Genomic DNA, 24,885 nt, shown 5'->3' with positions numbered 1-24,885 from the left:
TGGAGAGCTTCACAAAGAGCTTTCCATCTTTTCTGGGGCCCTTGGCTCAAGCCACCAACCCCCATTGCCCAGCGCTCACGCGTGCTATGCAAAGCCAGACTGGGAAGGCACTTCCCACGTTTGCATGGCTGATGCTGCCTTTCAGCGCAGATATTTTTAATTCTTCCATGTCCCAGCTCCCCTTGGGGCCAAGGTGTTGCTCCAGGGCTGCAGCGGACCAGGCGGGCGGCTGCTGGGTTCGGTGCTTGGTGAAGCCGCCAAAAATCCACCGGCAGACCTGGGGCAGCACCGGCTTCTCCCCAAAGAGTAAGTGGCTCTGAGAGGTTTTGCCACATAAGGGCCTGTTCAAGGCTGTAGGCACCAGCTGACAGGGATGTCTTTGCCTCCCAACAGATGGCCGGGCTTTTTATTTCAGCAAGCAATCTCGCACGGAGGGGTGGTCTCCGGATCCTGCCAGAATTTTGCATGACAGGGCCAGCTTAGGGCAAGAGGGATCTGATGTCCGTGCCCTTCATAGCTTATGAGCTAAATGATGAGCTGTTGACAGGAAAGCCATCATCTGAAGTGTAAGATCCTGAACTCTCCCTGCTTTTCGTTTTTCTTTAGCGGAATTAATGCCCTGTTTGCTTGTCTCTCAAAATCCATTCTGGCACGAGTACAAACCCTCGCCTGGTGGCAAGCAGTTGTCTGGATTCGAGATGCCAAGATTTGTGCTGACAGCTCCTTCTACACAATCTGAGTCAGGCTGTCACAGCTGGCCATTAGAGGCTTAAAAAGACACACACATGTACAACAAATAGCACCAACTTTCTGTTATTGAATATCAGAACCTGCTTGATGAGAAAACGTAATGGCTTACACTGCTCTTTATTTTAGTGTAAACAAACACAGTGTCTTGAAACCCCTGTTCAAGTGTGGCGGCTGTTTATTTTATGTTGATTGCTTGCTCTTATTTAGGAGCACAGGTCTAGAAGGGACTTCCTGGGTCAGGAGATCCAGTCCCTGATAATCCCAAGCATCACACTTTATAATCCTCCTCATTACCTTACTTTTCTTTAATGAAAACAGTCCCTTGTAGTTTCAATTTGTCCTTTCAGCCATTTGCCTAGTATGATTTTCTTGGCATGGAGGAACAAGCACCAAAACGTGCCTTGTTGAGGGGCGGCATCACAACTAGAGCAGGGCAAAGAATGCCGCTCATCAAAAAGGGATTTTCTGAAGCTGTTTGCCCTGCAGTTTTGCCTTTCTTGGTGGCAGTGTGTGCAAATTCTGCTGACCTAGCATTCAGTTTGGGTGCTAAAAGATGGATGCTTGCAAAAGTTAACTTTCTGATTTAAAGTAAACCAGGATCAAACAATTTCCCGCCCTGCTTTTGTATGTGGAAACAGGTCAGATTAGCTTCTGCTTAGTCAACTGATAGTTATTGCAAGTGTAATGCTGCTCTGTCTGGTTGCGCTAGGTTTTAAACTTGCTGTAGGATTAAATTTTGCACGGCTGAGCTTTAGTAGACCTTAGTCTGTAGTTTATTTTGGACAAAAGATTGATAAACTTTGGCTCTTGGGGAGGAAGCCTGGAATCTGAGACCCACTATTATTCATTGACTTGTCTTTATGAGTTTACAGTCCACTGATGCATAACACTGAAGGAAATATTTTCAGTGAAATGTTTGCTTTTTTCTTTGGCTTTGTAAAATGCAATGTCTTTTCTTAGAGATATATGTCAGGGTCATATAGCTACTTCAGTGAACTGTGTATGGTCAGGAAATAGACTGCATTGAAAATATTTCATTTTTCCATGAAGTCAGTCTTTTAACCAAGACTTCCCCCCTTCTCCTCTCAGGGTTTTGGTCTCCCACTAATCCTTATTTGAGCATTAATTCTATGCACAAACTGGGTTTAATTGTGGAAGGGAGATTTCAACTGTATGGAACATTTTCAGTGTTTTTGTATTAAATAAAAATTTGCAAACGACAGTGAACTTGTAAAACAAAACCCCATTTATACAAAAGGGAATTTTCTTGGCTGGCATTTTTCTGTCCTCTTTTTGCTGTGCTGAAATATGTGTCTCTTACTTCCTTGCTGCTATGGATGGCACAGCAAGGCTGGCCATTGAGCGTGATAGAGGGGCTGACTCTACAAACTTTAAGGGCTCTGACACAACAGATCTATTAATTTAATGCTTAAATGTTAGGACGTGCTTACACGTTTTGCTGGATTGGGGCCCATGCAAGCTCTGCTCCCTCTTTGGATGGTCAGTGGGATGATTTGTCTGAGTAGGGAATACTAATGTAAATAAGGCTTTGTTGGACCAAATGTGCAGATGTTACATAGTACTACTACGCACTGTTTATAAGACATTAATGTCCGTTTCTCTTTCTCCACAGGTTCTTCTTGAAATTTTTCCTCAAATGTAACCAAAATTGCCTAAAAAATGCAGGAAACCCTCGAGACATGCGTCGATTCCAGGTCAGTCGGACACGCTTCCTCCTTTAAAAATCAGCAGCTGTTAGAGACAGAAGTACTTTGACCCAAACTAACCTAGTAATTCACTAGAAGATGCTAAAAACATAAGGTCACAGAATATTGCCTGAGGACTTCTTGTCACAGTAGAATTGGCAGGAAGTAGTTGGGTTTTCTTGCTCTGGACAAGAGAACTCTTGAAGATAATGTCATCTCCACGGGAAGTGAAAGCATGAAAAGGAAAAATCAAAATGACCTCACTGTTGTGTTAGGTTATGGAGCTACCCTGCTCTGAGATATTCTCTTCTGCCTGGGGAACTATTTGCCTTCATGTAAACACTAAGCGAGCACCATGTTTATTGGAAGGGGCAGAGAAGGGTATAAAAGCAATTAATAAAATCAGGCTCGTGACTACACTTCAGCAGTTATTCTTCAGCAGCGCTAAAGACTCATAAACATGCATCAATGGGCTGAAGTTCTATCCCTGTAGTCAGCACTTGGAAAAAACTACCATTGGGTGTATCTTTCTTGGCAGGTTTGGGGCTGGTATTTTGCCGCTGTTGCAGCATGTGGCAGCGGGGCTTGGGAACTGTAGTATTAACACAGCTTCAGATGGCCAAGGACATTTTTTTCGCTACACCTATGTCTACAACTACTTTTGGGATCCAGTACAGCACTGTCCCTTGGGAAGATGGTCTGTACTTGCCTTCCACAGTGCTCGCAGCAGAGTGGTGTGGTGGCAATGCTGAGAAATAGTTGCTCCAACCCTTTTACTGAAGATGTGGTCCTTTGGCTGTGCCAATAATGCATTACCTGAGTATGTGCTGCATAAAAATACGGGGTAGAGAGCCAAAGGACCTTCTCTTTTGAGGAGGAGCATATGTGGCCCAAGGAGAAAACATGATAGAGTCAGTCAGTGGGGTTTTGCCTCAGGGTTTTGAGGAAGAAATAGGAGATTTGTCCCATAGACTACCTGGGTCTCTGGAGGAAGACAACTCCAAAAGACAGCTGCTTTCTGAAGTAGCTCAGGACCTGGTTTGCTTCTTTTCCAGCATTGTCACACTTAAATAAAAGTGCTAAATGCTATGTAAATGGCGATATTATTTATATGTAGAACATATGTCTTTTGTTGAACTGCTTAATTGCAACAACACTGGAAGGCAGAAGGGTGTTATTTGCCCCTCTGAGCATAGAAGTGCAGAATTGAGGAGATGTGGCCACAGTGATTAAATTAATCAGTATAAGAGCTAGCATTAGCATGGCAGAGCCCTCGGCTTCTCACCCCACACTCCTCCCTCCGTCACGTTTCTCCTGTGATTATCACTGAAAGAGAAAGTGGAAAAAGGACTCTCACCAGCACAGGGATTTAGGCCAAGCAGTCACCCCTGGGGCCTGTCAGAGCTTGCTTCACAACATGTACACTCTGCTGGGTTTGTGCTCGTCCAGGCTCGAGGCTGATTTTCATATGGTAATGCCTTTGCGTGTTCTCTCAGAACAGCAATCAGGAGCCTGTGTCGGCGAGTAGGTAGGACATAGGAAAGGTTGTTGATCTCTTGACTTGTAAAGACATTCTGTCATACAAACCCAGCTTCACAGCAGTTGAGCTTTCCGTGTGTAAACAGAGACTGCTTAATTACACAGGTCATGTCAATTAGTGTGACCTTAGCATTTTCAAGAAATTAATCACTTTCAGCCGAGTGAACCACTCATACTATAATACAGGGTGGTATTGAAGCTTGCAGCATTCTGTTAAGTGCCCGGGCTCATTGTTTTACAATAGCTGCTTTTGTTTCTTTTCTTTTCTTTTTCTTTTTTTTTTTTTTTTTTTTTAAATTTTGAACTTGTTGCTCTTAGCAATAGACTTCTTAAAATAAAACAGCCAGACCCTACAGAGTCCAGGCTTTGTTTGTCATTTCTTAGGGTGAAAAGGACCAAGCATATACATAGTATCTCAATGATATGATGCACCTAGATGTTTGAGACAATGTTGTACAGGACCCAAGTGAAATCTGGGTCCCTGTGAAATCAGTGAAGGGTTTGCTATCAGCTATGTTTGAAATGTTGCCAGTGACTTATAAGGTCCCTAACAGTTATGTCAAAGTTCTGGTTAAAATCCATGAAAGTAAGGTATTTCCAGATACTTTTAAAAGAGTAGCATACTTGTTTTACACATAAAAAATGGAGACTTTCCCTTCCTTTACTTCATTCCCCTAACTGTGCTGGACTGTTAAGCTGCCCAGAGATTTGTCCATCTTTTGGCCACTGTCTTTCATTCTTCAGTCCCCCCAAATTGCTAGGAGTTATTAGAACATAGATTATGGTTTTGGTGGGAGAAACAGTGAAGGGCCAGGGACATGAGTCTTGCGCTATCTAAGGACCAGCCCTCCGGTAACTTTCCTTTCTTAGCAGTTTTTAGTTTTTTATCCTGCAGCAGGGAATTGTCTGATTATCATTTGGTATGAGAGAGGTTAAGAAAGTACAGGGAAGAGGCAGAGTATGTGTTGATTCAGGTGACCTGTGTGTGAAACTTCATTCAGACTCACATATAGAAATGAATTAGGAAGTTTTATCCTGAACTTTGCATGCAAATGTAGTAGAGTGATAAGCCTAACATAAAAGCAGTTGTGGGCCTGGAAGGAAATACATTTCTCTGCATGTCTGAGATGTCCAGGCACGTGACAACTTTAGCAGTGTCGAATGCCAGCAAAAGTGTGTGCTGGAGCAGTGCTGGCCCTGGCTGTGTCAGTTGTGTCTCTATTAGCAGAAGGAGAGAGCCAGAGAGGAGAAAAGTGTAGTACGATGCAGGGACTCAAGACAGTTGAGTTGAATGTTCAACTGTGCTACAGACTCCCTGCTTGTCCTTGAGAAAATCGTTTCATCTCTGTGTTTCATCAGCCCAATTGCACAAAATTCGTGCACTTGGTGATATCGCATATTGTCACCTTTGTCCAACCTTGCCTTTTTATTCTAGAAACCCCATGGAGCAGATGCTCCATTTGGTTTTGCATTCTTCATCACAATCAGTCAACAATCTTGGGGGGATGGGCGGTAGTGCCCCAGTTAGGGTGGTAATAACAATACCAAGTAGATGGTATCACGGGTGAACTCTGCCCAGATTTTATTTTGCAGCACTAAAAACTCATTCATACAACCTAAACAGTTTTGTATGTTATTGTAATTAATGAAACCCAGGTGCCCTAGTTATCTTGTTGTACGCTTGTTTTAGCACAACTGCTTGCAAACTGACACATGTCAAGTTTTAATTTAGAGGAAACTTTTCAGACTGAGTCACTGCATAAAACCCCAAACATTCATTTATTATGAAAACCTTGAAAGTCACTTAGAAATTGCCATGCTGTTTGATTCTGTTACCACAACCTCTTCCTCGGCCTAGGCTGCTAGTTTGCCTCCATGGGACGCTGCCACTCATGTTTGAATTGAAGCCACTTGTGTCTTATTGCAAATTTGCATATGAGACAGAGATGATGCTTCATGAATCCCAGATAATGGAATTTGGACATGCAAGGCTCCATCCCCAGAGAAGGCAAAGGCCAAAAAAAAAGGCTGAAAAATAGCAGTGAGAGTTGTGGCCCAACTCAACAAGGTAATTAAGTGCCCAGCCTGTCCTCGAGCACGTGAACAAAATTACTGAATGTATTGTACTTATGTGCTTTAATTTAAGCACCTTTCTAAGTGTCTTGTTAAACCGAAAGTGATTTTTAGTTACTAGAAGAAAGCAAGCAACACATTGTAGGAAGAGGTCACCAAGTGGTGATGAAAATAAAGATGTTGCTGAAGCCATTTCTGCATAGCTTTCAGAAGAGCAGCAAGCACTGAGTTACAGGTTTAACACTAGTGACACTCTTCAAACCTGGAAATCATAATCAGATTTTCTCTGCCTTTGTCACTGGATGTTGGGGACATCGCAAAAATATCAGAACCCTCACCATACATTGGAGAAAATTGAAAGCACAAGGAACATGCTGTGTCTTAATCAGTTAGCAAAGCTTAATGGGCTGTGGTTAAAAATGAGGAGTCATACAATGCTTAATTTTGATATATTAGGTGAGGTACTATAACAAATAAACAGGCCGAGTGCTAAACAGGATAAATAGCTTGATCTCCAGGCTCTTGGTCTCTGAATTTTTTTTTTTTTTTTAAACTAAGCTCCAAAGTATTCACAAACTGAACTATTTAATGGTGGGCAGAATGATTCACAGAGCTGTGATACGTTAATGCAGTTGATAGTGCCAACTTCATTGAAGAAAGTTGTAAACTGATGTTTCTTTCATACTTCTGTCTCCCCTGGTGTTGATAAAGGATTTAAATGCAAAATCTATGAAGGGCTAAAGCTAAAGCTCAAAATCATTTTCCATGTTTGCCTGTCCCAAATTAAAACTGTGTTTTGTTGACAAAATTTGGAAAGGTTTGAGATTTGGCAGGCCTGGTTGTCCCTGTGCTTACATTAATGTGTCAGCACCTCATTAATCATTTATTAAACTGTAGTGTGCCTTTCCCTCTGCTATGGTCTGTGTTTTAGGATGTCTCAGTACCCATTTCACATATACTTTGGCTCTCCCCTCCCCCTAATTTTATGATTTCTCCACAAATTAGTTTTAGCATGTGCTTTAACTTGAACATATCCCAGTCATTTCAAAATCAAAATGAGGAGAGTGTAGTATTTTTTTAGATTAAAAAATATGAGTAGAACTTGTAAATATGTAAGTGCTCTGTAGTGATCCAAGTATGTAACTGTGGCACACAATATTCAAGGTGTATTTTTTCTCTGTTAATAATTAGGGGCATTAATATTTTGTTAGTGCAGTGTATGTTCAATATTCCTGTATTAATGAGATTTTGCATTTAAAGAATTGGGCAGTAAGCGTGTGCTGCTTCTTACAGATGCACTATGAATAAGACAGATACATGAGAGTAACCACTTTTTTTTTTCTGCATTTCCTGAGACTGGAAACAGTTTCTTTTGGGGATTCCTTTTATAGTTTCTTCTGCTAACGACACCAGAGAACCACACCAATGTGGTCTCTTTGTAGTAAATCAAACTTTCTGTTTAGGAGGTAGGTAGGAAGACACTGTTAAGTAATTCAAAATATGTTGCATCAACAGTTTCGGAAACCTGAGGGGGAAAAAATTAAATGTAGATTTACTCAAATAAAACTGACCTCTCTAGGATTGTTTCCTTGAGTTCTTCCCTAGAAAGGTGCATGTATAGCAACAGCTGCTTATATGTATGATTTTCACAGGTTTGAGACCTACCTTGCTGTTATTACCCTTGACCCATTATTCTTCTGGAATCCTATTTCTAGAAACATTCAAAAGTTTGGGTTTCTGCACAGGATAGATCAGCTTCAGTGGGAAATCTGTGGGTCCCTATATGGTTTTAGGATTGGGGAAAATATTTTATGTTGTAGCCATTGTTATTAGTTGTAATAGTGTTAATTTTCATATGCATCTAACCAGACCCATAGAAGAAGATAAGGAGCTGGCATAAATCATGGAGCTGTGACAGGCAATGCCAGCTAAGGATTTGGCTCAAAATCCCAGTTGCAAAGAATTTACAATGGTTGCAAGTGCACAAATAAGATTGCAAACCCTGAGCCACTTACTATAAGATCATATTTTATTGAAAATATCATAAACTTTATTCTATCCCTCAGGAATGCAATGGATAAATTACTTCTGAAATCCCTTTTGGAATTTTATATATAGGGCTTGGGTTTTTTTCCCCTTAGTTTGATTTCAGAAAAACTTACCTATAGTGTTTGGTGCTTTCTTTTTCCCAAATTTCCATCTGTAAGAGCTCTTGAATCATTTATTCTGTATTTTAATATCTTTCACTTAAAACATGCACAAAAATCTATTGCCTGGAATGCCATTCTGAGGGACGGTTTTAGGATCCTTTAGATGTAAACTATTCTCTTTTGTATTCCTCTTTTTAAAGACAAAGTCTTTGGGATTAGCTATGGGCAGTTTAGCAACTTTGCTTACTTTATATTTTTGAGCATTTTAATTGGTGGTCAGAAATAGGTGGAAAATTTTTTCTTTAACTTTCTTTTTTAGATCCCATTCAAGTGATGAAATTGAATTGTTGTAAGCGATCCTTTAAGTGTCCCCATTTGACCAACTTTGAGAGGCAGCAGCTTCCTGAGAGAGTTGAAGCAATGTTTGCCAATCCTTGTAAAGCATTTCACCTCTTCAGAGGCTAAAGCCTCTCAAAACCAAGAACAATTAAAGCGAGAGCCTTTCAGAGCAACTGGGGAATTCAGCAAAATAAATCAGAAATCCTCTGCCGTGGCTCTGGAGGCTTGCCTCATTATAAGAGCAGATCTATTAGCCCCCTTGCCATTGTCTTTCATTTCTCAAGTGAGGTGATTCTAATTAAATTAATCTGCATGTCAATCTATCGGTGATCAATCAAAAGGGCTGAGGTCCCCCTTTGCGGCAGTGTGCTTGCGGCTGACAGGGGCTGATAATGGAGGAAGAAATAAACTGTCGAGCAAAGTTAATTAGTCAACATAATAGGTGGATTAAACAGGAGCTGCTGATTGCTGTTTCACATGTCGAAGCATGAGGTGGGAGCTGAAACTGCAATTAACAGACAATTATTATATTTGGTTGTAAGAGGTCGCATGAATAAACATATCTCTGTGGGTTTCAGTTTTTAATCCCTTTCCCCGTTCAATGTAAGGAGAAGTGTAGGTCATTTCTTCTTATTGTTTTAGTCAAAGTTCTCAAAGGCAATGCGTGCTCCTGGCAAACCAGCAGTCAGCTGAAGGCCAAATCTTCGGCTGGGGTAAAACCCTGGGAATGCCATACTTTGTTGGGAAAAGACTGTGGGAGGGCACAGCTGAATGAAAGCCAGGGAGACTATGAGGTCGCTTGGTCTGAGCGGGGTGGGAGAAGACCGGGTGTGATTAGCTTGCAGCTCTGCCAGGGACTTGCCCCAAGCATCCCCTGCTTCCTCCATGATGGTTCGTGGCTCGGGTGCCCCCAGCCTGAGCAGGGATTTCCCATAGGATGGTGCCTGCTGAACCTCAAGGTTGAGAGGTCCCTCTGGACACCTGTGAGCAGTTGGGTCTTCTAGTCTGGACCCAACCCTTACCTGTTTGCCCCCGCTGGGTTGGCTCCTCTCCTGCCCCGGGCTGCTCTGGAGAGAAGTAGTGTTTGATCCTGCCTCCAGGGCAGTGCTGCTCTGTCTTCCTCCCTTCGCCTCAAACCAAATCCGAGGTGTTGACATTGAGATAAGTTGAGAAATACAAATAATTCTAATGCTGGATAAATAGGGTTGTGTTCTCCAGATGAAGACCTCACTGTCAAGCGTGCTTGTGTACACAAACATACCTATATGTACTCCCTAAGATAGAGCTTGGGAGAAATTTGGGCAAGTCCAACAACCTGTAGTGACTGTACTGAGGGGAGAGCAGTAGAGAAGGGTGGGGGTGAGGCGTGCAATAACTCTCATTGCAACTTCACAAAATACATTTTTATTTTCTTTTATTCTGAATCGCTTCTCCTTTGCAATGTGAACAGCTCTATCTCCTTCAGCATGGAAACTGAAGGATAATTTAGGTTGAAACACAGCTGCCCTTGTACATAGGGGAAAAAATACTTAATAAAGATCCTCTTGTTAAAATGATGGTTAACAGTGTGCCGTCTGCCATGCAGCTACAAACTCTGCAATTTTACTTAAAACTGCATCAAAAGCTTTCGATGCCAAAGACCCACTCATCAATAGCGTCTCTTGTTAGATTTGTACAGCATAAGCACCAGTTATTATGCGAAATAGCTATGCAATTTTCTACAGCTCCCAGCTGTTATTTATTTAACTGAGTTTATTACACTCTGTGCTTCTTAAAAAACATACATATATATCCAAATTTTCCTCCATTTTGCTCTTGTGCTTGCAGGTTGTGGTGTCTACAACAGTCAATGTTGATGGCCATGTGTTGGCAGTGTCGGACAATATGTTTGTACACAACAATTCCAAGCACGGGCGGAGAGCTAGAAGACTCGATCCCTCGGAAGGTACGCCTTCTTATCTGGAACATGGTAGGCATATCATTTTCATTGGTTGGCATTGCTACTTTAAATGTGGATTTATTTGGTTTGTGTCTCTGGCTACTGGTTTCAAATTGTCCTGTAACAGTTTATACCTTTGAGACTGGATATTTTAAAGAGACCAGCCTGCAGACCAAAGGGGCAATTTTTCAAGTAGGTTGGCACTAAACATAATGAAATGACAAACCAGTAAGCAAACATGGGTGCAGAGATTGTCCTGTGTGTCAGTGAAGTGTGGTGATTTCTTTCTTTTTTTTTTTTTTTTTTGTTTGCATCTATTCAGCACCCAAAATTGGAGTTTGATCTTTTCCAAATTGCCTTGATTTTTGACTGTGCATCTAAAGGATGTTGTGTATTTTCTGAAGTGCTCAGCACCCAAATTTCACATTGGATTTCTTCTATCTATAGAGTGCTGAGCTCTCTAGGAGATCCAGCTGTTCCTTTGAATTGCCCTAAATGAAAGCAGAGCCCTTTTGGAAATCCATCTGCTTACTCAAGCCATGGATGAGTGTTCTCTTCTGGCTCCAGCTGTGCCAGCTGAGGAAGTTGCTCTTCCCTGCATGCCACAGCTGCTTGTCTCTCCTCCCTGCTGCAGGCTATTCTCCACCATGGACGTGCCAGCTAAGATGGTTGTCGAATTGCTCCCTAGTCTCCTTCAGTCCAAAGAAGTTCCTTTGAGTTAAACAGTTTAAATAATAACTCTTTGCCAATCTAGCTTATTTTGCTGAGATGATTGAAGGAGAAACGGTGCAAGGCAATTTGTCTGGCTTTTCTGAAAGGGCAGTAAACCCCAGCGAGGGTGGGATGGGGCACGTGGCTGGAAGCAGCCTGGGGGACAGTAATCTTTTCCGTAGGATCAGCTGGTCCTGGAAGAGAACATCTGCTGGTGACTAGGTGCTTAAAATGGGAGTTGTTGAGTGCAAATGTACTTTGAAAAATCTGGATTTGATTAATGTTTTGTTTTGCTCTTTGTCCTCAAAGTTGATGACTACTACTGAAAAACAAAACAAAAACAGAGGGCATTTCACTCCCCTCTCCCTGTTCCAGCTTGGTAGAATAGCTCTTTGTCTTCAAAGCTGTTTGTAATCCTAAATTCAATAGGTGCTTGCTCCCTCTAAGACATGTGTACCCTCAGCTTCCATTGAAGTGTAGAAGGCACCAGTCCTTTATGCTGGTTTATTTCACAAATATTTGCCAAGGATCTGATGAATAATTAAATAGATTTTTCCAAAGAATTTGAAGAAACCAGATAAAATTTTCTCTGGGAAAGCGAATGCCACTCAGAAAGATGTTAACTAGATATGTTAAAAGAAATTATTAATACTGAGAAATGGGCAAATGTGTGGGTTTCTACTACTCAGTGGATTCCTGTGGAAATAGCTTTCTATTCTGTTTATGCTTTTAGGCATCAGTCCTGCAAGCACTTATGCATATATTTAAGATTATGTGCACATATGGTCCTGTTGGGATCAATGAGGCTTCTTGTGTCAGTAAAGTTGAGGGTATTGATAAGTGTTTGCAGAATCGGGTCTGTAGTTCACACTTACTAACCTAAAATTCTTAGCTCAGCAGCGTTTCTCATTATATAAACATAACTTACATCTGTATTTATTTAGCTCTAACTTTTTATGTAGGCTATGAGCCATTTTCAGCCATAATTCATGTTATAGAATTTTTTTTTCATCCTGCCAACAACCTAATTTAATAAACAAACCACTGTCATAATTTTTGCTGAATTTTTGTAAGGAGTGTATGAACTCTGTCTTTATTAATTAGCAGAAGGCAGAACATTGCAAAAGGAAACTTCCCTCTGTTCAACTTTGTGATCTTTCCATTAAGTCTAGTCTTTCAAAAAAACACTCCTATTTTTTACTTATATTCCTACTAAAGTACATGCCATATTTCCTTTTTATTCCCCCCCCCCCCCATTGCTGTCTTCTCAGTGCATGCTTTTGGTCAAGGCAATACTTACTTTCTCATACATAAATGTTCTCATTCCCATGCATCTCATTTTACCACAGCTATCGTTCCCACTCCTACTACCTGAAGGATCCTATTAGCAAAAAGAAACAAAAAAAGATAATGCTATGCTTACATATCTACACAAATCTTAGTTACTGTGCTAACATTAAAAGTCAACATCTGCAAAATATCTCCATGTGTACATTTTGTGGGAAAGGTGATTTTTCTAATCTACTTTCTCAGGCACCTCTCAAGCAACCTCATAAAGCAACCACTAGTAAATTCTTACTTTTGAATAGCAGCCTCCACACTACAAAATTGCACTCTTCCCAAAGGCTTGGTGGAGCCTTTCTTTATAACCTAAATCCTTCACTCCAGCTCTCCAGGAATTGTATGCACATTTGAGTCCAAGAGACAGGAAAAAAAAAATTTAAAAAACCGCAGTAACTGATTAAATGTTGTTATTAGATGTCTAAAACATTTAACTGAATGAAAAAAAAAAATACAAACGAAAAGTCTCAACTGGGCTTAATGCTATTGAATTTTGGGCAACCACCACGAACCTTGGACCCATTGAAACAGATGGCAGTTTCCTCCACTGAAATTAATTTTTACTTTTAGTTTGAGTCCCAAAGTATATTATTTTTCTTCATTTTAAAAAATTTTTATCTTGGATAATATCTTCAAGTGTAAGCAGCAGAGACAGTTTGTTTGCCTTTCCTCTTTCCAACTTTTCTGCCTCCCTCAGGAGGAGCACAGATTGGCCTGAACAGTATCTGTAAATGGTGAAATGGGAAGCTAATGTAGTCATGGCTAGTTTGTCTCTAGTTTATTGCTCTGGTGAGCAACTTCTGACCATAGGTTTTTAAATGCTGGGATCTAACTATAATATGCCCTTGACCAAATGTATTCCCATGTACTTTTCTAGATGTTTAACTCTTTAACACAAATATCCCATCGCAACAGGGATGAATGCCTGACTCTGTGAGGACTGGGGAAAGGGGAGTGGGGATGTAGCAAGAAGGTGTGCTGTTTGCCTAGTTTAGTTAGACAATAGCCAGCTTATTTTTCCTTACAAAGTTGCATTGGGACATGCTGCTCTTAAACATGGATTTGCAGTTTATGTGACACCTAAAAGAGACTTTGAGTGCCAAAAAGCTGGAAAGAAGGCTTTACTCCCGAGCCACTCAGGAGCCTGGTGTCTCCACATTTGGGTTTTACCATCTCATTAGCAGGTAGTCTGGATTATTTTTGGGACATCCAACACATCTCTATTTATATCTTGCTTGTGAGACAGCAAAATGAAAGTTCTTTTTCGTAGCTCATCTCTCTGAATATAACTAGGAACCTAGATCATGGTTTCATATCTTCACACTGTCCTCCTTGAAAACAGTGGGTTAAAAAGCTCGTATTTCAAATAAATATATATATATCTTTCAAAAGTAATGGTTGGCAAAGGCCAATTATTTCATACATCTCTGTGTGGTATAAATAGGGTAAGCCACAGTAATCTGTGGTTTTCAATAATTATCACTTTTTTATTCACAAATATTTGGATCCTCACTTGTTTTATATTTATGGTAAACCAGAAAGCCTGTGTGGTTGACCTTTCTAAATTGTACATATATAGTAAGATGTATAGAGAAGAGCCAATAGGCCCCAACTAGTAAAATATATTTCAGCTTGTAGTTCATCCCAGGGTGTCAATTTTAAAAGCAAAATCTTTCCAATGCAATTGAAGTGAGTAGCTTATGGAAGGGGGGAATTCTGACAGGGTTTGCAACAACCCTTTTCAAGTTTACCAGCATGAAGTCCACTGCTGCAGATGTCTGCAAAGTTTCCAGTTAAAACTCTCATATTGCTGCAAAGTAAGAATTCTTTTTTCCCCCAAATCTTTGAATGGCTTTACAAGAATGTAAAGCCAATTGCAGCATCAGTTTCTCTATTATTTTTCCTCACTGGCAGAATGCAATGCCCTCGAAAAATGATAGTCCCTGAGACCCTGTCAGTTTGCATGCTCTAACACTTTATTATCTAATGATCTAATATGCAACAAGGCAAAGAGGGGGTGCTTATCACCCTGACAGGATGCCTAAGAGAAGTGACTAAATTACTTTATGTACCATTAGCGCTAGCTGCCACGGTGAACTCACTGTGAGCATTTATGCAAATATTCCTGAATATATTCAAGTGGCCTTGTCAGGAAGACGACTGACAAGCAGCTTAAATGCTTTGGTTTTTAAAGGGACAGTTTTATTTCTTTTTCTTTTTCTTTTCCTTCCTCCTCCTCCTCCTCCACAGGAGAGCACTGAAGAATTAGGTGATGGTGAGGTTTGCTGGCAATTTGATTCTGAGTCAGCTCAACAGCAGCAAAAGATGAAAGATGCAGGGTAGAAATAGGGACAAATTATAAGACATGGTGTCAGAATTCGCAGATGGAAACAGAGACAACCATGATTTCTAAAGCAATGTCCTGCCCTTATTTTAATATGAAATATACATAAATCTTTGTGTGTGTCTATATCTAAAATAGGTCATTATATAGCAAAACCATTATTAGTGGCTGCCTTATACTGGAAATGATAGTGCGTGGCTGGATTATTTGATCACTCTATTGTGGTACCTGAAACAGTCAAGCTTTCACAATGTTGTTTTAGTTCATGATAGTAGTGAGTGATTCAGAGTGGTTACTGTCTGCAGGTGCAAAACCTCCTACAGTAAATGAAGAGTAGTAGTTGCTGTGCCTCAGATGGGTATGTCAGGTAGACCCTCTTGTCAGCAGTGGGGCATTTAAAGAGCTTTTCTTGCCAATCCTGCCCACCCTGGGCAATCTGAGAGCCCACAGTCACCACAGTAGGCACATTCACAGATTTTTCTACTAAATCTTCAGATTTGTGATTGCTAGGCTGTGTCTTTGTTGATTAGATATTTTCTATTTAGGTTAATAAAAAAGGAAAGTTTTTCCCCAACTTATAAACTATTTTGAGAGGATAATCTTTAAAATAAAACGTTGAGACTGACTGCCTTTATGTATCATTGTTATCTAGTCTGACTGTAACAGAATTGTTGAGAACGGTCATTGTATACCTTGAATTTAGCTGCATGTGCTGGGCACACCAGCTGATGGTTCCTGAAAGATGCTCAGAAATCTTAGTGACCTGGTTCTTGTGCTGTAGGTGGCTTTGCCACAACATTAACCACTACATTTTTGGTGTGTGGAGAGTCATGAAGAGGATGGCCCTACCAGCTCTATTTCAACCATTTCAAACCTGAATCCCTTGGTGTTGCATGTGTCCATGCTAGTCGATGAAAGTGTTCATACAAGACAGACTACTGACTGAAGCAAAAACTCTTAGCAAGTTGAGAAAGGTTAATCTTCAATACTTGATACATTTTACCCTTAGATGATATAGATTCAGATGCTTAATCAATCAAAGTTAGGGACTACTGCATTCACAGACTGGCCAGGTTTAAACAAAGAAACTTTAATGTTTGACTTGTTTCATCTATGGATGAAAGCACCTGCTATATCTTAGTGCTTCACTTAAGAATGTTTTTGTGATTATGTGAAAAATATAAACACACAAGCTTTTTCTGCACCATATCATTCCATATAGAGAAATGCAGTGGGCTTGATTTATTATTTAGAAGGGAAATATTGAAAAAAAATATTAGGATTCTACCACTCTACTTGAGGGGATCTTGTATGTTATTCTGAGTTACGTCTGCTTTCTAATTTATTTTCTATGAGGGAAGAATACCTAGGGTTGTTGGACATCTCTATGCATACACAAGGGAAAAAAATGTGACTTTCAGAACATTGCACAACATGGATAGTAATAACAGTAAGTGAGCCTTGATATACTGAAGGATTGCAAAACTTCAAGCTGGAAATAATTTTCTTTACTTTTGCCAAGTTGTCTTTTTCATATCGGTTCCTTCATAAATGCAGTGACTCATAAATTCAGGCAATTTTTTACATAATGGCTTGTTATGTGTTCTTGGAGCTTGACCTCACCGAGCGTATAATATTAACCTCTTCGCTGCCCTGTGGACTTACTGTATGTTTCTAATATAAGTGAACACACCAGGTCTGGATTAGTCCAGTATGTGTACTCAAATGGAGCTAGAGCATTTGTCCCTCTGAAAAGACAAAACATGGCCAGAAAGTTAAGGTTCTTCACTTGAGAGAATTTCTAGAAAAAAGACTCCAATATGATCTCAACAAGATTTTAACTCTGGGGACCATTGAAGTAAGTTGCCAAAACTGTGGCAGGTTCTCTGCAGGTTGCAAATGTTAAGTCAGGATGTGGTATCTTCCTAAAAAGTACACAGCAGGTCGGGGAGAGGTTAAGGGTTTGAGTAATTCCTCACGCAGGAGTTGCTGGGTGAGGTTCTCTGGTGGGGGCTCTGCAGTATGTCAGGGTGTGTGATCGAAATGGTCCTTTCAGGAGTAAAATCTTGGGATCCGTCAGGTTAACAAAACATAGCAGAGCTCAGATTTGTGCAGCTCCAATTTAGGTCTCCAAAACTGTGTTTACTAAATTGTGCTCCACTGAATTATGCTGATGTCTTTTTTTTAGTCTTCACCAGAGCAGAGTAGCTGTCTTCAGGCCCAGACCCCTGCTTCCTCTTTGGATATTACTGAGAATTTCACAAGAACTGGGTGGGTGGGTAGGTGGAGCTGCCCTTCTCACAGCCCGTCACGTCCAACAGAAAGCAGAAAATCTTCTGTTTCTATTTGTCTAGGTCATAAATCAGCCATTAAGGAGAGGTACTCAAAAGCTTAGAATATCTGGCTGCCACAATTTTGATCTTTCAAAATTTATTTTTAGTCTGAGGCTAAATGAAAACAAGATTTTAATGATTTTCTGGGAGGCGGATTTTTAATGGTTGATTTCGGCAAGGAGATTGCAGAATTTCGGTTCCACCATTAGGCTGTAGGTATTTCATGAAGTTGGAGGTTTTAGTTTGTGATTTTTTTACATTATTTGAACATTATTTCATAACATATATGTACTAACACTGCTGCTGCCATGTCACAGGAGACTTAAGAGATACCATCTAAAGTATTCTAGTCTTTAATAAAAAGGATTGCTGTTACATAATGCCCATGGAAATACCTGCTGAAAAGTCAAGTTTGGGTACTCCAACTACCACAGTTAGAAAGGATTCCTGCTTGACAGTCACTTATCAGGGATCTAGTGGCACATTTAATTGAAAAAGGAAAAAATGCTACAATGGAAGCTGGAGACACCTTGATTTTAAAAAGATAAGGTGTGGCAGTTTCTACCCATGAGCAGCTGCCCTTCACATTTTTCAAATAAATGAAAAATAAAACAGCCCTTCCCCCAGAATATCTAAACGATGTCAAGCTGTGATATGTTGTTACCCTCTATTGTTACGAGGATGTCACAAATTCATGGAAAAATAGTACCTGGATGAAGATGGAGCGCATTTTGTGAATTTCCCAGAGGAGCTTTCAGAACTGTGCTCCCAAAATTGCAAAAAGAAGAAAACATGGGGAAAACTGTCATTAAAATTTGATAGAGATTTGTGTGAAAAAACCTGGTTTGTTACAGCAGACAGATAAGGGAGAAAAGTTCAGATGGAAATTCTCCAGCCACCATGAGAGTTGACTCTTATTTGCAGAGTTCGACCAACCACTTTCTGAAGGTTTGAGGTTTCTCTCCAGACCTCAGAGGAATCAGAGTACAGTTATGCAAGTAGAAAAACCTTAGCTACTCTGTTTGGCAGAAACTTCACAGCTACCACTACAGGAGAACATTCAGTAGCACTCAAATAGGCAATGAATATTCATAGATAATGAGCATTCATTACATTTCAATTTGCTTTGCTGGCCACCATGTCACTAATACAATGGCATCATAAGAGAGAAGAATGACATTAGGATTAGAGAAATGTTTGAGAGATACTGCACCGTATGGCAGTGAAGTTCTGCCAGACGTTGTTTTCCCAACCTTCCAAAATGTGCACGCCAGCAAATGACAAAACATTATATTATTGTAATATGATTAATATTATTTCTGAACAAATTCCTCTAACTTAGCTTTTTTATTATAGGATACCTTTACTGTTGTTATGTTGGGAAAAGATGTTTTTTCACTCCAGTCCCCTGCTGATTTGGGCAGAGTACAAAGGAAAAGGATTTTGTGAATTGTGGTTTGTAAATGAAGACCAAGAACTAGTGATTTTTTGAGAACTCATCTGGATGTCGTAAAAGGTCATGATTATCAAAGAACGGTGTTCACAGCAGTTTGCAGGTATCTGGACACTTCCAAATGTTTCATGTTAGGCATCCCAGTATTTAAATACCCCAAAGCAATCAGTGATGATGAAAAGTCTCTGTTCCAATGGAACTTTTGTCCAAAGCTGTGAATCAGCTGAGTGCTAACAATCTCAGGATTAATTTTTTGTTTAGATGAAAATTTTCCACCGAATTGTCATTTAGAATATTCTGATTAGAAAAATTCACAAATAATGAACTCAGCATTTTTTGCACCTCAGGCTGCACATCATCTCATTGAACTGAGAGAAGACCGGTGTGAGCATTCGAGTCTCTCTCTTGCTGTCCATTGCAGGCTGCCTGCCAAGTGTTTCCCCAGCAAAATGAGTATTTGACAAAGCTCCTCCACATCCGAGGAAATGAGTTAATAGCATAAACCAGGAAACTGATGCAGAAAATGGAACCCACCAGGGTGGGATGTTTGGAGTGGTTATTCTAATCTGGGTTGCCATCTGAAAATTATTAATGTTAGTAGTAAAGAATAAAAATAAACTACTAATAATTAATATTGGAATGGAGACAGGCTTTGTGTTTGGCCCAAATCCAGAATACAAGATTTTCAGGAGTGCATGGCATTGCAAAAAGCTTGCTTTCATTAAAGCCAGTAGTACAACTTCATAAAATGTTTTTTAAAATCTTAGCCCAAACTGTTTGCTGAGCATAACCAGAAAGCTTTGTGTGTCACAATTAGTCCTTTCTGCTTCCCACCTTCATTCCATGAATTTATAGTTCTCTTTGTGACAGAACAAATCTTTAGCGTGAAAGTGACTGTAATATAAGCAGTGCTGGTTTATGACCTCATTGAGTGAAGTGAATAGGGTTAGGAAGTTTATTAAAAAGATCAAGAATAAAGTTTTATGAAAAACTTGTCTGAAATTTAGCAGTTTAAATTTATTTCTCAAAAGTAATTCAGACATTTAGATCTGCAAGTTATGGTACAAGAGCCACTGTGAGATGCTTAACAACATACTGTCCTTTGTGGAGTGGATGTTTAGGACTTTCTGAACTTCTGATCCATTTTTGTGAGTCAAGTGGCCACTCAAAAGTGTAGGTACCCAAAAGTGTAGGCACCCCAAAGCAATCTTTTTGGAAATACTTAGACCTAAAGCTCTCAAAGCACCAAGGTGCCTAAAGCGGCAGGTAGGTGGTTAGTGGGATTTTTAAAACTCTGGCTACAGAATTTCTATACCTGTCTGCCAGGTAGTTTGAAAATTCCATTAGGTGCTTCCTGGAACCACTGGACAGCTGGGTGCTTCCAAAAATCTGGTCCCAAACGCTGCAGGAACCTTTGTGCTTTTTACTGTACTACTGTTGAAGTGTCTGTTAGCAATGGGAGTATAAGGAAATTCAAAATTAATTATGTTTGGTTAATACCATATCATTATGGTCTTGCAGCAACTCTCTCGGAGGTTCTGTATCTATCTCATGAAAAAGCAAAGTGCGTTTCCCACAGAGGTCCCTTTTGGGTTGTGAAATGGCAGCAGACGTGCTAGATCTCCCCTGCTGCTGGAGACTGAACAGACAGCTCGCATTGCTGTTCGCTGAAAACCCGGGCTTGCATATGGAATTCATAGGTTTGGTGTTACCTGATCCATGCTGAGAGGGAAGGCCAGCACTCGGAGGTAAATTGCAGGCCTGACCGCAACGCTGCTCATCTTTCCAACTGCAGCTTTAATTTGTGGGTTGGGGTTTGAGGTCACAGCGCTTTGCCGCAGCACGTTGAGGTGAGAGCATTGCTCAACTTCCTGGGCTCTTTGAGGAGATGAAGAGAGGGAAAAAAATATTTCTGACCAGACTTGGCTCTCCGAGGCACTGAAAAGTAAAGCAACTCTGATTAGGGGCACTTTGGGGAAAATTATCCCTTTCCTGGGATTGTGACCTTGAAGGTGACAGCGAGTGCTGCCTCCTCATTCAGCCCTGAGTCTGAGCAGAGGTGCCTGCTGGAAAGCCCAGAGTCAGGTGCCTGTTCAGTATCAGCTGCCAAATATTTTTTATGGGGTTGCTTCTGGCTGCTTCCTACCTATACTATCATCTTGCCGAGGTCCCTTGGTACTTTCAGGAGCCAGCACGGAAGTCCCGGTCTCCGGGCTTCCAGAGGTGTCTGCCCATTTCTGCTCATTGTATAGCAGAAAGAGGATCCTAATTTAGGCAGACTGACTCACCTAGCCAGAGCTGGAGTCTGACTTTTTACATGCTGCAATGCCTTAGGTAGGTGGTCTGAATATGGCCCTAAATAAATAAATAAAAACATAGCATGACTTTATCAGACACATTGAAAGAACAACTTCTCTAAGCATTTGTAGGCTTGAGTCCAAAGTATTCACTCAGATTTTCAGCGTGTTGGTTTTATGTGGTGTCATTGCTGGACAGATACTATGAACTATAAATATATTTTTATGCTTGTGTTTTTGCAAGTAAAGCCTAAATGGCTGGGACAGGGTGCTTGATCCTGCATTCAGAGCAGCACAAAGAACAGAGGAGGAACACAGTCTGAAAGACACTGCACAGGAGAGACAAGGGGGTCTCAGTCTTTGCAATGCAATCAGGGCTTCTGCTTGAAATGCAATTCAGGTTACATTGCCTCCATTGCTGTCCCGCTGCCATCACAAACATGGGCTGAGTATTATAATGCATTCCTGAATCAAACCTCCCTAATAATGATGGTAGTAATAATAATAATAACAACAACAACAACAACAACAACAACAACATAATTATTTTGTTTATTTTTCTTATCCACCCTTTGCATTCCAGATAGTCATTAGTTTGTAGTGTATTTCTGGCCAGGACAGCAATTTAGTTAAACCTTCTGATTGCTGGGATGCTTTTCTTACCAAAGAGCCAGATTCCCTACCTTTTCCCTTGGCCCAGGGCCTGGAAATCCGAGGCCATCCATCGGACCTCGGTCTCTCCATTGGCAGCTCTGCGTAACCTGTCACAGAGACAGCCTGAGCACAATTTTTGCACATGATGAATATGGATCTTTGCTGCATCTGGCAGGCTGCAACAATGAATGCAGAAGACTGTCATTAATAGATAATAAAAGCAGAAAGCAACATTAATGGGAATAAGCTCTTCTTTTACTGGGACTGATTATTACTTTTTTGTTGGCCTGTGACTAGATGGAGCAGCAAATAACAGCTACCAACACTGTGCACGCATGTGTTTTGTTGTTGGCTGGTTTTTAATCGGGAATATTTAACCATGGTATCTTCAAAGTGCGATTGTGTCATACATTCTCATACACTAATAGATTTCAAAGATGAAGAGCCTTGCTGCTTTGTGTTTAGTCATGCCTTCATCTATAAATTTATGGCAGTATTATGGTTTAATGAATTGAACAAGTCCCAGAACAACAACAAAAATGCTTTTTTGTTTGAATTTAGATATTGCATACTTTGTTCTTCAAACGAATAATAAAATCAATATGTTTCTTTAGTGGTAAACTTCAGGCTAACTTCATCTCACATTACTAATCAAGTACTCAAGGATACGTGTGTGCACATATACATATGTGTGTGCGTCTGTGTGGTAAACAGGCGCTTTCAGTCATGGTGCTAGACATAGGCTGAATATTCGTATTCCAATAGTGATAGGCAAACCTCCGAGAACAGATGGAGCAGAGTTCAGCACAAAGGTTTAATCCTATCAGGATGATTCCTGTATGGCCATCTGGATAATCCGGCGCACAAATTCAGTGCCTGTTAAAAATACAACGTAGGCCAAGATTAGCGTCACAGATTTTCCACTAGACTTGTTCATATTTGACTTTATGATTCTCAGACTCCAGAAAATTGCATTAGAGAGCAGCCTGTGATTTGTGAGAGAAATCAGACAACGAATAAGAACTCTTAGGGTACTTGAATTTCCCTTGAAGAAACTGGATTACAGGCACTGCCTGTCCCTGCCACAACTGCTTTGTGTTTCTATGCGGGTTGTTCTGTTTCTGAAAGATGATTACTGCGAGCTCTCTGTTGTGGGCAGACTTTCTCAATTCTGCTGAACAAAGAGACTTCAGCTAAAAATTAATTTAAGTTGGGGCTCTTGTTTTTATCAGGATGAAGTAAATTCTTTGTTTGCTGTAGAATCCATCTCAGGTGAACTTATGATTGTTGCGCTATATAATATAGCAGGGGTTTTAATGGATTGGGGGGGGGGTGGAGTTCCATTTTTTTTTCTTTGTGATGGTGAAAGATTCCATAAAAGCTTAATTGATACTAATATTTAATTTAGGGGAGTGAGAATTTAGATTTAGATTTAGATTGAACTCTACGTTTCATCTAGAGTAGTTTGTGTATCATTGACTAAATCTTGCCAGTGTGGCCATAATGTACCAGTGTACATCTGAACATCAAGACTCGCTGCTGGTGTGCTTGGGATGCTGAGCTTTTTATGCCTTGCAGGGATGGGATGCTGTAGCTCATGAGCTTTTATCTAGTCCTGTGTTCTGACTCTAGACAGATTTGTTGTGAGAGATTTACAGTTTTGTTAAGGCACTGAAGGAAAATGAAAGAGAGAAAATGAGACCAAGGTGATGGTGAAACAAAACATGAATTTCGAAATAGCACCCACCTGCCCTTCTGTTAGGTTGGGATTCAGCAAAACAGTAAACTACAGGGTTAACATTAAGCAAATTACTAGTTCCATCCCATAAAATGCTCTGCTGGTTCAGGACCTGAGTTCGCAGCACTGAAGGACCAGTTAGTTAAATTAAGTAGGTTTTGGGGTATGCGAGCTATGCAGCGTTGTTTGTTTTGACAAACTTTTAGGGTTGATTTCTATTATACATTTTGGGCTTCCGTTCACAAGGTTGCCTTCATCCTCACCCAGAAATTGCATCAGTGCAGCTATTTTTAAACTTTAGTGAACTTAAACAGATGCAGTCTCCTTTCTGGACATGCTTATTGTTTTTAAAATAGTCATATTGGCTTAGCTGGGCTCTGTAACTTCATCAGCGGAAGTTAAATCAGTAGGAAGCCATTGAAATTGAAATAGGAGAGGCATATAGGATTTTTTCACTGTTTTACTAACAAAGCTTTTAAAATCCACATTCAGATAAAATGGTGCAATCCCATGCATATATCACACCTTAGTCCCCTACACGCTGTTGCCTTTGGTTTCCTGTCTTTTACGAACACCATTCCTGCGCCTTTGCAAGTGACCCCGTGGGATGGAGGAAGGAGTGAAGAACTTGAGGTGCAATAATTTGGGGGCTCATAGTAAAGCATTTCTCTTGCTTGGGGGCAAAATGTGCCTGTGCATCCCTGAGGGAGGAGAGCGCGCTGCAGCAGTCACTGGTTTGGTGCTTGGGTCTGAGCAAACTTGTCCTTGGGTCTAAGCAAACTTGTCCCCAGTTGTGAAGCGGGAAGCACTGCCAATATTTGGTAGGCCCTGCATGATATTCTTGGATGCGCTGTTTCTTCTCCTGATCCAGTGTGTGTATATCCTCTGTGCAACCGAGCTGCCCAAGATAACAGAGACCGCGTCGGTGCTGGAGCTGAGTAGCAGCATTGGTTTAGGCAGAGTGCTATGTTTGGCCGAGGCCACCCACAACAGTTTCTTCATGGCTGACTCAAAATGAAAATCTTCCAGCTTTGAGGCAAAAATAATGAATGCAAAAATTATAGCTTAAAATCTGCTTGAAATTTCCTTGAAATAATAAATCAGAACAGTGCGTCAAAAAATTTCACAATAAAATTGTTAGGCTTCTTGAAAAAGAGAGTGTGAGAGAGCACACACGCATATATATTTTTTTGAAGAAAATTATATATGTATTATTTACTTTTATATAAATATTCATGTTTGGGCTGAACCTGTATATTGAATTTAACCAAATTTTTAAGTGCTTTTGCACCATTGCATTTTTATTGGTGAATTTATTATTTGCCAAACAAAGATGACAGAGCTCTCTTTTGGAGGTTAAGTTTTACCAGCTTGCCGTGAGATGCTAAGGACTCTTATTGTTTTATTAATTTTTGGATAGCAGGAGGTACCTACCAAAGTAAAAAACAAACAAGCAAAAAAAACCCCAGAACTTCCTCTGTGCTGTGTAAGAGTTTAAAAGAATGAACGAAAATGCAT

At 40.4% G+C, this 24,885-nt stretch overlaps 1 protein-coding gene across 7 annotated transcripts in view; it reads left to right on the top strand.

Moving 5' to 3' along the window:
- The window catches only part of EBF1 (EBF transcription factor 1), a 285,268-nt gene that overhangs the window by 175,393 nt on the left and 84,990 nt on the right, over positions 1-24,885 (top strand). For 5 of the 7 annotated variants that reach the window (XM_052816659.1, XM_052816656.1, XM_052816658.1 and 2 more), the window contains exons 7-8: positions 2,384-2,465; positions 10,385-10,526. In XM_052816659.1, the coding sequence (XP_052672619.1) occupies positions 2,384-2,465; positions 10,385-10,526 (224 nt within the window). The remainder of the gene's footprint in view (positions 1-2,383; positions 2,466-10,384; positions 10,527-24,885) is intronic. The other 2 variants (XM_052816660.1, XM_052816657.1) reach the window with 1 other exon arrangement.

This window comes from Harpia harpyja, chromosome 20 (genome assembly GCF_026419915.1).
Source record: "Harpia harpyja isolate bHarHar1 chromosome 20, bHarHar1 primary haplotype, whole genome shotgun sequence".
Taxonomy (NCBI): domain Eukaryota; kingdom Metazoa; phylum Chordata; class Aves; order Accipitriformes; family Accipitridae; genus Harpia; species Harpia harpyja.
The sequence above is the reverse complement of the archived record's forward strand: the minus strand, read 5'-3'. Positions and strand labels throughout refer to the sequence as shown.